General features: G+C 34.3%; 1 protein-coding gene across 1 annotated transcript in view; it reads left to right on the top strand.

Annotated features, from left to right (window-relative positions):
- Positions 1-5242, top strand: part of LOC127807097 (uncharacterized) — a 75838-nt gene extending 70596 nt beyond the window's left edge. The window contains exons 18-19 of the mRNA XM_052344719.1: positions 4549-4653; positions 4749-5242. Coding sequence (XP_052200679.1) covers positions 4549-4653; positions 4749-4862 — 219 coding nt within the window. The 3' untranslated portion in view covers positions 4863-5242. The remainder of the gene's footprint in view (positions 1-4548; positions 4654-4748) is intronic.
- The last annotated feature ends 7463 nt before the right edge of the window (positions 5243-12705 follow it).

Here is a 12705-nt window from a genome sequence, read left to right as displayed (position 1 = left end):
AGCTACTAAATGCTTGTATTGTGTTGGATCTTGGTGCGATTGCCCCATGTCTGAAGATAATTGGTGATATTGCTCCATTGGAAAAATCGCATTGTCAGGATGTCAACATACAACTCTCCAAGATATCCATAGTTTATTTTCTTTGGTTTAACATAATACCTGTGGGCTAGCAGGCAACCTCGATGCCCAGAAAGTACTTCAAGTCTCCCAGGTTCTTAATGCAAAACTTGCTATCCAAGTACTGCAGTTCAACAATCTGCTTTGGATCATTCCTGGCCACAATAATGTCATCTACATATATAAAGCTGGAACAAAAGTTTCCCTGCTCTAAAAAGTGAACAACGAATAATCTGCTTTTGACTGCTTGAAACCAATTGCTATCAAAGAATTAGTGAATTTTTTATAACAATTACATGAGGCTTGTCATAAACCATACAAAGATTTTCTCGACCTGTTGGGCAAACCCCTGCAGGATCTTCATATACAACCTCTAGGCCACCATGGAGCAAAGCATTGTTCACATCAAGTTAATGCAACTCCCAATTACGAACTGCCACTGCTAAGAGGCACCTAACTATGACTAACTTAGCAAACTGTGGCAAATGTCTCATGAAAGTCCTCTCCTTCAATTTGCGTAAAACCTTTTGCATCCAAGCATGTTTCGTTCCTTTCTATACTTTCCGTTGGCCTTGTACACCCACTTTGAATCTATGGCCTTCTTCCCAGGTTGCAAATCTTCCAATGTCCGGGATGCATTTTGTTCAAGTGTCTTGATTTCCTTGCTCGTAGCATCTCTCCAATGAGCATGTTGGATTGCCTGCAATAAGGTTTTGAGCTCACAAGTAGATGTGATGACCACCAAAAAGAAAGTATGTGAAGGAGAAAATTTCTCAAAAGACACAAAATGAGATGAAGGATATACCACCGAGTTAGCAGATGAAGCAGGCAAGCAGGTCTGTGCAAGAGAGGCAGTTGTAAAAATTCATAGTCCTTATGCCCTAGGGGTCTGATCCTGGTCCTCTTGTTGCTCTGGTCGGTAGTTTGTTGCACACTAGGTCCATTATCAGTAGGCTGGTCTCTCAACTCAATGGGTGAGGAATGCTCATCTATCTCTTGGTCCATCAGCTCCCTTAATGGCCCTGTTTCCTTTCCAACTCCAGTTTCTTCTATTTCCTTTTGGGCCTGCACCTATTTTCTCCCTTGTCTTTGTAAAAGTTTCTTCTACTCCAGCACCTTGAATTAGGATTCTTGACACCACACTGCTTGCATTTTTCAACACCATTTTTTGTCCTAATCTTTTCTTTAAAAGGAAACACCTCTTCATGAAAGACCACATCCCATGAGGTAAATACAATTTTTCTTTCATACAGCCTATACCCCTTTTGACCATTTGGGTACACCCACAAAAAGGCAAGGAATAACCCTTGAATCAAATTTATCTTTATGTTTGTTATCCTATCCATATACAAGACTACCAAAAACTCTAATGTGATCATACTTTGGTTGCTTCCCAAGAAGAACTTCATATTGGTGATTCCTGATTACTGGACTGGGCAATCCATTTATTTGATAAGCAGCTGTCGAAACACACTCCCCAAAATTGAAATGGTAGTCCCGCCTTAAATCTAAGTGCCCTAGCAACTTCAAGAAGGTGCCTATGTTTCCTTTCAACTACACCACTTCGTTGTGGTGTGTCTGTGCATGAGGTTCGTTGCAATATACCATGCTCTCGATTATAATCTAAGATGGGGCCCAATTTGAATTCTTGTCCAGGTTACTACGCACAGTTTTAACAGATAACCCAAAGTGGGTTCATGTCATATTACAAAAGGCTGTCAAATATTGAGAAACCTCTGCTTTGTATTTCATAAGATAAACCCACGTAGCTCTGCTAAAATCATCAACAATTGTTAAAAAATTAATGAGCCCCCAAATTCAAAGGAGTTTTATAATCACCTCGTATATTGCAATGAATTATCTCAAAACATTGTTTTGTTTTATTCTCATGCAAGGGAATGGTAAATGAGTCTGCTTGGCCATCTAACATGAATCACAAATTAAATCAAAATTTCCACTAACTTCTTTAGTCTCTGGAGTCCATGCAAGATGGCTTGCTGCAGTGTGACCCAAGCGTCTATGCCAAAGCATTGTGCTGACATCTTGGCTTACAGTGAACACCACCTCCCCCTTTCACACTTTCTCGAGATAGTAGAGCCCATTCGACTGCTTACCCACTCCAATCAGCTTCCTTGAGATTAAGTCCCATATCACACGGAAGTCAGAGAAAAAGATGTGAGCACAACCTTTTCTTTCGCAAGCCTGCTTACAGATATTAAATTGCAACAAAATTGTGGTATTGCAAGGGCATTGTTAATAGTCATCCCATTGGGTAGCTCTGCCATCCCAACACCATCAACCCCTATGATTTGTCCATTTGGTATTCTATCCGGAGGTGTACCCTTGTCTGCCCTCCTGTCAGACAACAATTGAGGATCACAAGTAATATGTTCAGACAACCCAGTGTATATCACCCAGGGTCCACAACCAACAACCTTACCGGACATATTGACATTAGCAGTCTGAATTTCATTTGTTGTGCCTCCAGCTCTAAGCAGGCTCATTACCTGTGCATATTGGTCCAATGTGAGCCCTTGGATTGGCGAGGAGTCAATTATAATATGCACCCCCTGGCTACTCTTTCCTCACCGCCCCTTGTGCATTTCTCTCCAGCACCATCTTGTCCTTTTCTCCTTCGTTTCCAGCTGGGTGGGTACCCAATTATTTCGTAACATTTATCCTCTCTGGCCCGACCTTTTGCAATGTTTGCACTTCAGTCTGTCTCCACCCATGCCATTGCATTGGATGCTGGTTCCTTGTGCTGCCCACGGCTGGACTTGAAGTGCTGCAGTCTCTATCATTGACCCACGAGAAGTTGCAACACGCAGCTGATCTTCTTCTTGAGTGACAAGCCTATATGCTCTCTCAAGGCTAGGAAGAGGATGTGTTTCCAAAATCTGCAAACACCCCGACCCCTACACCTCATCTAGCCCCATGAAGAAGTCTTCTACCTTCTCATTCTGCCTCATGGTTGCAATGTCTTTTATTGCCCCACTTGTACACCTGCATATGCACTGAGGCAGTAGGTTGCTGGTATGTAACTTATCCCACAATCCTTTCAATTTGGTGTAATAGGTGGACACCGATGCCTTTTCTTGCTGCAAAACCGAGATTGCTAGCCTCAGTTGAACTCTGGGTGCTTTAGTTTGCGGGAATCTTTCTTTTAGATCATCCCATATTTTTTTTGCAGTTTCTATGTATGATACGCTCTCTTGTAATTCTCTGGCTATGCTTTGTTTACTAACCAGCCCAGTACCATTGCATTTGCATCTTAGCCAACTTACAAGATTGGGTAAATTGGCTGCCAGGTTCGAAATAGTTCCATTCCGAAGCACAAATTTCCCTTTGGCATACAGGGCATTCTTCATTGTTCCCCTCCATGCCCCATAGCCTTCTCCATTGAACGGAATGGCCACAAACATCAAATCCCGTATGATTGGAGGGATGCAGGTAATATGGAGAATTGACATCAACGCCGCCCAATTGCTCAATAGCAGCAACCTGATATTGCTTGTTGCTGGTGTCATGCGATGCAAGAGTCTCCTCCGTGTCAGTCATAATACATGTGAATGAAAAAGAATGCAGTGGGTAGACTTTGGGTTTTAAACTTTCATGACTCTTGCCCTGGTACCATGAAAATTTTAATAAGCCGCTGTGACTTTGTGTTTCATTTGATTGAATATATATGGTACAGGGCTTACAAGAATATGGCAAAGACCTATCCTAGAATATTGTATATGCATGGTACAGTTTCTATATACATGAAGCTAAAGAAGGGAAAGAATTAATCAACCAAGGAAAGTCAAAAGAATCTGCTCCCCAAGAGCTGCCTAATGTAAAGCCATGGGATCCGGTAACATGCTTAATGTTCCAAATATGACCAGATTTCCAATTATACAATATTGCGAATATTCTGTAAGAAGATACACTCAACTTGAGCATCTAAGTCATGGTTCGCTAGAATTCTGTTTGTTTGGTTGGTCTATCCATGTTCTTAATCTCATGCAATTTAGTTGTGAGACCCACCTGGTTCTGTTTCAGCATGCTAGGTTTATCCATTTTAGTTTAGACCACTGGGGAACTGGATTCAGGATGAAAGCTTTTGATTGAAGAGCCAAGCTGGGTGCCCAAAAGCATGCAAGATATATGCCCTCATGAACTGAATTCAAGTGACTTTAAGTTTGACTTTTACCATCTTCTTCCATATCCATTGGACATCATGATACATTTTGTTCATGTCTTGCAACATAAAGAAGGAAGTCAACAGCCATTTACTCTCCACTTCTTCCTGTTTAAGTAGATATATCAAACATGTTGTTTCTGATCTCATTTAAATGTGGAAGCAGTGTCTGTTAGGTGGTTCAGTAGAAAATATTCAGGAGACAGTTGACATGTGTAAATGACTAGGTTTTGTTGTTCCTGAAATTGTAGGTTGTACCCCCTGATCAAGCACGGAAAATCTACCATGCATTGAAAGAAAAGGGTTTGCCGGTTGCCCTCGTGGAGTTTGAAGGAGAGCAGCATGGTTTTCGCAAGGTATACATACTGTTGTTGTTGCTGTCGTTGTAACTAGTACAAAAAGATAGATTGGGGTACCGAGAGTTGCACTGATGTGGTTGAAAATCCCACAGGCTGAAACCATTAAGTTTGCCCTGGAGCAGCAAATGGTGTTCTTTGCACGCGTAGTGGGAAACTTCAAGGTTGCCGACGAGATTACGCCTATCAGAATCGATAACTTTGACTGATGGATGGAGCTTAGCGCTGTGTTTGGTGGTATTTCGTTATATAATAATATCTAAACCTGATTTTAAGATGAGATGCAACTTTTGTAGCTGTCACCACCAATATATATATATATATATATCCGCCAATCCATCAAAGTGGCTTAGCTAGGAAGTGGTGAGCCTTCTAGTTATTCAGTTTATCAACTGATTGCACTGCCAGATTTGTCTGAACACAACCCCACCACCAGGAATTGACAAACTACCCACAGTATCTCTCTCACTTGCTCATCGCCTACCCCTACTCCCTGTCCCTATGAGCATCTCCAATGAACACAACAAATTGGTTTATAACATCAATTTGGTGTCAAAACATGCTCCTAGGAATACACCATCTTAGTGAATGACACGCATCTCAAGCACTAAATTTAGCGGTGTGAACAGTATAACACCAATTTGGTGTTATACTATTCATGAGCACCAAATTTGTTTTTTTTTTGTTTTATTTCTCATTTTATCCCTCTTAATATAATTCCAAAATAAATTCTTTTTATTATATTCTTTATTACTTTTATTATATTTGTATATTTTAATTAATAATTAAAAATACAAATTAAATTTTTATAAAGAATACATACTGTTGGAAATATTTTATTGAGATCTATAAAATATTTTATTGAAATATTTTAAATTTTTTAATATATATTATAAATATTATGTTAATGTAAAATAAACTTTGTTTATATATATTAAAAATTATTATTTTAATAATTACTTGATAAAAAAAATAATATTCTTAATATAAAAACTCAATAATATAATAAAAAGTAATAACATTCTCATTAACTTAAATTAAATACATGATAAAAATAGAAAAAAAGTTAAAAAAAAACTTGACATAAAAATAAAATATTTGATATACTTAACTATAAATTATTATTTAAAAATTTGAAAGTTATCTCTACTTCTTTCATAACTACCAAAATATTGACCAAATGAATTTGATTACCTGTTTTCTCCTTGAAATTGTTGCTATAGAGCCTTATTTTCATAAATTATCATTTGTTTATTTCAAGTATTACGTAATATTGGATTTTTTATGAAATTCACATTCCTTTATAAAATTTTATTTTGTTCATGTTGTTCTCACAATTCTATTTTTTTTTGCTTTATTTTGAGTTCGTAATAGTTGAATTTCATAATTTTTTTATATTAGACATTAAGTTTCTTACATATGTGTCTGGTTTTTTTTAAACATATCCACAATTTGTTGATTTTTTTGTTTCATGAATTTAAAAAATTGTATCATCTCGTCCCCTTTTTTTCTTTTTTCTTCCAATAGGTCACTCAATTGAATTATTATTATCATTAATATTAATTTGTTCCTTCAAAATTCGCATTTAAATTAAAATAAAATGACAATACTTCTTCAAATTGTGATGCTGTGGAATTTGATTGTGATGCTTTTTTGGGTTCATTTTTCTTTCAACAACCTCGAGTTTGTGTGCTAAACATATTAGAATATTTCTCAATATCTGGGTCACATGTGGTCAAATTTGAATTCTTTACTATAAGTTGGATCTTGGATTTTGTGCTCGTAAGGCTTTAGCTTGATTTAATTGCATAATGCAACCAAAAATTAAGTGTCAAAAATGAGATTGAAATAAGAGTAAAACGAATTTCATAAAACATTTATAACTCAAATTTAAAAAATACTTATGATATATTATTCTGAAGTGCCATTTGGATTTAAAATTTCAATTTGACGTATGCATCCTCTTAAGTTGATAATTGTTGCATTGATTATTTGTATTCGCAATGTTAGAGATCTTTTAAGTTGAACCTGAGTAATATACACTGGTAACTCCTATAATTAGAGTTTGAGAAATATCAAGATATACATGGCATAGGAGTTGTATTTCTCATTCCAATATGAAGCACTTTGTAGAGTATTGTGGGACTTATCACTTAAATTCTTACTTGAAGACATTTTTGTGAAAATATATATTTAGTGGTAGGAATTGAAAGAAATAGATATTTTGAGACATTTTAATAAATGATGAGGCATTATTTATAAATCAATTTTAGAAGAGATAAAGATATCATTTAATGGTTGGGTAAGCATTTTTCATCCAACGGTTGAAATGAGATTTTGGTAGATTTTTGTTTCATACTTTAAGTAGAGTGTAGAAGAGATAAAAATATCATTTAACAGTTGAGATAAGATTTTAGTATATTTTTGTGTTATATCTTGGGTGGAGTATGGAAGAGATGAGAATATCATTTAACGATTGAAATTAAAGCACTTTTCATTCCACGATAGAGATGAGATTGTGGTAGATATTTGTGTCGTACCTTGGGTAAAATGTGAAAGAAATAAAAATATCATTTAATGGTTGAGATTAAACATTTTTCATCTAACGGTTGAGATGAGATTTTGATAGATTTTTGTGTTATACATTGGGTAGAATGTGGAAAAGATAAAAATATCATTTAACGGTTGAGATTAAAGCACTTTTCATCCAACGATTGAGATGAAATTTTAGTAGCTTTTTGTGCCATACATTGGATAGAGTGTGGCAAATATATAAATATCATTTAATAGTTGAGATTAAAGCATTTTTCATCCAACAATTGAGATGAGATTTTGTTAGCTTTTCGTATCACACATTGGATAAAGTTTGTAGAGATATGATAGTGTTAAATTAAGGCTTAATACATAATTTAGTCCCTGAACTAATCAAAAAAATGACTTTAAGGATATTAACTAAATTGTGCTCACTGTTCATCCCTAGACAAAATAATTTATACACTTTTAGTTTCTGACTTAACCGACGTTAACTGAGACGTTAACTTTGCCTCGTCATGTTGCCACGTCATCGACACATCACTCCTCAACACTGTCACATCACCACAGCTTAATGTATTTTTTAGTCCTTGGACTAATAAAGAAAATGGCTTTAAGGATTTCAGCTAAATTGTGCTCACTATTCATCCCTAAACAAAATAATTTTATACACTTTTAGTCCCTAACTTAACCGACGTTAACTGAGACGTTAATTTTGCCTCATCACGCTACCACGTCACTCATAATATTCACGTTTGCTATCCATATTTTTATTAAAAAAAAAAAACAAATTCAACACACACCCAGCCATGGCTGCCGGCGGCCATGGGGAGCCATTTTTCCCTCTTCTCCCTCTCTCCTCGTTTTGGACCACTCTTGCCTCTGCACCCATCGTCGATTCAGCCATTGTCGGTCGCCTCGTAACGACTAGGGGTCGGGGACCCTAAACCTAGCAATTAGGGAACGGCTAGGGGTCGGGGACCAAGGTTCTAGGGTTCCCCGACCCCCAACAGCTGACGGCTATGGTGGCCAGTCGCCCAACCATTAGGTTCCTGGTCCTAGCCACATATGGACAATAGATGTTGATATTATGAGTGACGTGGCAGCGTGACGAGCCCAAATTAACATCTCAGTTAACGTTGGTTAAGTCAGGGACTAAAAGTGTATAAAAAAAATTTGTCCAAGGATGAATAGTGAGCACAATTTAGTTGATATCCTTAAAGTCATTTTTTTATTAATCTAGGGATTAAAAAATGCATTACGCCATGGTGACGTGGGAGTACTGAAGAATGACGTGTATGTGACGTGATAGCGTGACGTAACAAAGTTAACGTCTCAGTTAACGTCGGTTAAATTATGGACTAAAAGTGTATAAATTATTTTGTTCAGAGATGAACAGTGAGCACAATTTAGTTAATATCCTTAAAATTATTTTTTTGATTAGTTCAGGGACTAAATTATGTATTAAGCCTTAAATTAACAGTTAGGATGAAACCATCATCTTCTTTTTGGTAAAATAAACATACTTTATTAATAAGAAGTAAATTATATAAAGAAAAGTTGACAAGATGTCTCCAACATTCATAGATAATGGGTGAATAATAATTATTCACTAATATCATTAAACATTTTCACCACCCAATTTTATGATTATTCTTTGTTACCATATAACTCCCACAAATGTTCACTTAATACATTATAAAGTGCAAGGTAAACTTCTTTTTCTTTGATTTGCCTATGCTTAGCAAGAAGTTGTTGAAGTCGGGTTGTTTCATCTACCACTATATCTACTTTAGGGGTCGGTACTTCCATCCAATTTGAGATGTTTCCATGCACATCACGTTCATCCTCAATGATCATATTATGTATTATGATGCACGCAGACATTATATCATGCAGTACATGTTTATTCCAATAACATACTGGTCCATTGACTATTGCAAACCGTTACTAAAGAATTCCAAATACGCGTTCTACATCTTTCTACATGCTTCTTGTTTCATTGCAAATAATTTTTTTTTTGAACCCCGAGGATCGTGAATAGTTTGTACAAGAGGATACTATTTAGGGTATATATCATCGACTAAGTAATAACCCATGTTGTAGTCTTTTCTTTGAATAACACAATAAGCCAAAAAAACTATATTTTCAGTGAGGTTTGCGAATAAATGAGATGCCTCTAGGGTCAGCTCAAGGGATTGGAGGCCCTGGATCATTATTAATTTAGGATCCTTTAAAAAATAATAAAATAAAAACTATTTTATTTTTAATTTTTTATAATTTTTCTCTCTCTCTCTTCAATTGTCAATTAAAAGTAAAAAAAAAAAATGGATAGCAACCTCCTTTTTGGGTAGTAGGGCTGGCTTTTGAAAACTTTTTGGGCCCTATTTTTTTGGGGGGCCCTAGGCACCAGCCTTAGTGGCCTCCCCCTTGAGTTGGCCCTAGATATCTTCAACACATTAATGTCATTGTTGGAATCGGACAAACCAAAATATACATATCATATCCAAAGATCATAACCAACTACATCCTAACGAATAATAGTTGGAGATCCACTACGTCCACTATATTGTCTTTCCCAAGTCGTTGGACAATTTTTTCAAGTTTAATGCATTAATCTAGACCTTCACAACAGCTAGACAAAATCTCTCCATGCTTTCAATTGTTGTTGAAAGATCACCCAAGAGAGGTGAATTGATATTTTGATTATTTTTAGAAATATTTTAAAATATGATGCAGTAAATATATTTGATGAAATCATTTTACTTAAGCTAAAACAATTGCAAGAGCCAAAATTATATGCATGAATATGTATGTAACATAAAATATTTTTCATAGAGATTATTGATACGAGTATGTATGCATTTATGAAGACAATTTTAAAAAAAAAAAAATTATGCATTTAGAAGCAGCAGTTTGAAATACATAAAGCTAAACTAGTGCAATTTGAGAAGTAAGAATATGTAAATAGAATTGAAAAGCTTTTCATTATGCAATGGAAAAATTGATCAACAAAAACCATATGCTTGCATATTTTGAAGACAAAAATATATGAGCATAAGTTTTTCAATTTAGAAAGATTTATATAAAATGTTTTGAAAGTCATTAATAAACTAATATTTATTAAAAATATATTTTTTTAAAATTAAAATATAAATTTCTCAACAGTTGTAGATTCCCCGATTTTAATGTACTCCTAGTAGAATCATCCGATGCATCACACGCCAATATTCGAAACACGAGTGTTTTTTTAATGTATATTGAATTTCTCAATGTACTCTTCTTTTTGACACCAAAATGATATCAAATTTGGGGGTTATATATTAGAGATGCTCTAACCCAACTATGCGGGGAACCTCCGAACTCTATATGTGAGGGCACACTTGTCCTCCATCGGCGTTTTGTTTACTTTCCGCAACTCCTTGAGGGGTAGGGATCTAAATCCATTAAAAACAAATTACTTTTAGTTAAAGAAATAGTTAAAAAAAAAGGGCATTGCTTAAACTCAGGAAAATAAGTCAATTTAATTATATATATTCACATTACATTGGGAGAAATCACCAGCTTTGACTCAAAAAGTAAAACGGGCCAAACCCACTACACCTACTTGGGGGGGTTCATTCAAATTGAAATTTAATTTGGCAGATTTTATGGACCAGAGATCAAACTGATTTAAAGTCTTGTTCAGTTGAGCTTTTTTATTTTTCTACTTTTATTATCAACTTGGTCAATCACCCAAATTCAAAGGTATAATTTCAACCTCCAATTTTTCTTTGCACAAAACAAAATCATAACTAAATTTGAAATTTATATAATTTTACATTTCAATTAAATTTGTTAATGGGTCATTAAACTCACCAAACTCAAACAGAATCGAGACCTGTTAAGAACATGCCAAATCCAAACTCATTTAAAAATGGGAGTATTTCTTTTATGAACTTCTTATTTTAAAAGAATGAAAATCATTTTAGATGCAATGACAATTCATTTTGAGTATCATACATGTATTTGGCATGTAATAGATATAAATACTTATCAAACATGTTAGGTCTGTGTCACACTCGTCACATATCATCTAAGTTGTTATTGTTATTTATAATTTAGAACACATGCAAGACACAAGTCATACTCTCCCAAAGATGTTATTGGCACTTCGACATCTTTTGGGGGGAAAAAAGAAAAGGTATGCCATATGTTCTTGGGCAAAAAGAATAAGAAATATAAAATTGAGCATATTTACATTTCTAACAAAGCTAGTTGCTTTATTATACCTTTTTTTGGTATGTTAGACGGTCTTTATACGTTGTTATTGTGGATTTAATGGTATATCTTTTTGATTTAGTTTGTTTTCAGACAACATATTAAAAAACAAACTAAAGTTTATTATACCTTTTAATATGTTGTCTGTAAGGATAATAGTTGACTCCCTAAAGTCATTAGTCTTATTAGAACAAGATATTTGGTTACTCAATTAAAAGATGAGTTATTCGATTAACATTCTATTTTAGTTAATTAATTAAACAAGTACAAACACTTGTCATTTTAGCTTTATTTCTTAGTCAATTAATGAATAGAGTTATTCGACTAAATTCTTAGTTAGTTGATTACTCATTCCGATTACTCGATTAAATCTTTTTAGTTCAATACTCGAGTACTTTAAGCATATAATCAATTAAATCTTAGATTACTCAAGTCTTGTTCGATTAATACAATAAATTAGTCGAGTATGATAATTTGTTACTCAATTAAGCATTTATTTACTCAATTTATCTTAAACTCATAAATTGTTGTATTCGATCAACAAGATTAGTGATTCAAGCAATGTTTTAAAAATTAGTTAAAATTAACCTTTTCACACATATATTCTCAATTAATGATAAACTTTACTTGAATGAGTGATGTGTTTCTCAATTAACACTAAGCTTTACTCAATTAATAGCTTATTATTAAAGTCATTAAAATTTTGATTAGATTTCATCATCAAAACATAACAAGTTTCAAATTTAATAAACATACAAGTAAACAAGTACATGATATATCATGTGAAATGGATAGTAGTATAAAATATAACTTGTCTACTTATTTAGGAACTGAATAAATGAGTAACTAACTAACTAACTACGCTTAATCAAACTGGATACAATAATAATAATATTAGCATAGGAGGAAGGCTTATTTGTTCTCTATTTTCTATAGTGATACATAGTATTTTTGTTATGATATATGTCTGTGTCTAAGATTCATTGAGCTAGTTAGCCCCAATGCAAATATTGTTATAAAACGGAAATACTAGTGAGTTGGAACATTTACCTCCTCCAGAGTTTCCCAAAATCACTCCATTGATGCCTTAATGTGATCGAATTGCACAACAATTTTATCCCCAATCAACCCTAATTTAATTACATCTCAAGATAATAGAGACTTGGTCTAAAATAAAGTTAAACTTGAACTTAATTATTCAAACTAGGTTGGGTCTTTCAATTAAACCATTATGGGCCAATAAATATTAATATTCAACTT

The sequence above is a fragment of the Diospyros lotus genome, chromosome 8 (genome assembly GCF_014633365.1).
Source record: "Diospyros lotus cultivar Yz01 chromosome 8, ASM1463336v1, whole genome shotgun sequence".
NCBI lineage: Eukaryota > Viridiplantae > Streptophyta > Magnoliopsida > Ericales > Ebenaceae > Diospyros > Diospyros lotus.
The sequence above is the reverse complement of the archived record's forward strand: the minus strand, read 5'-3'. Positions and strand labels throughout refer to the sequence as shown.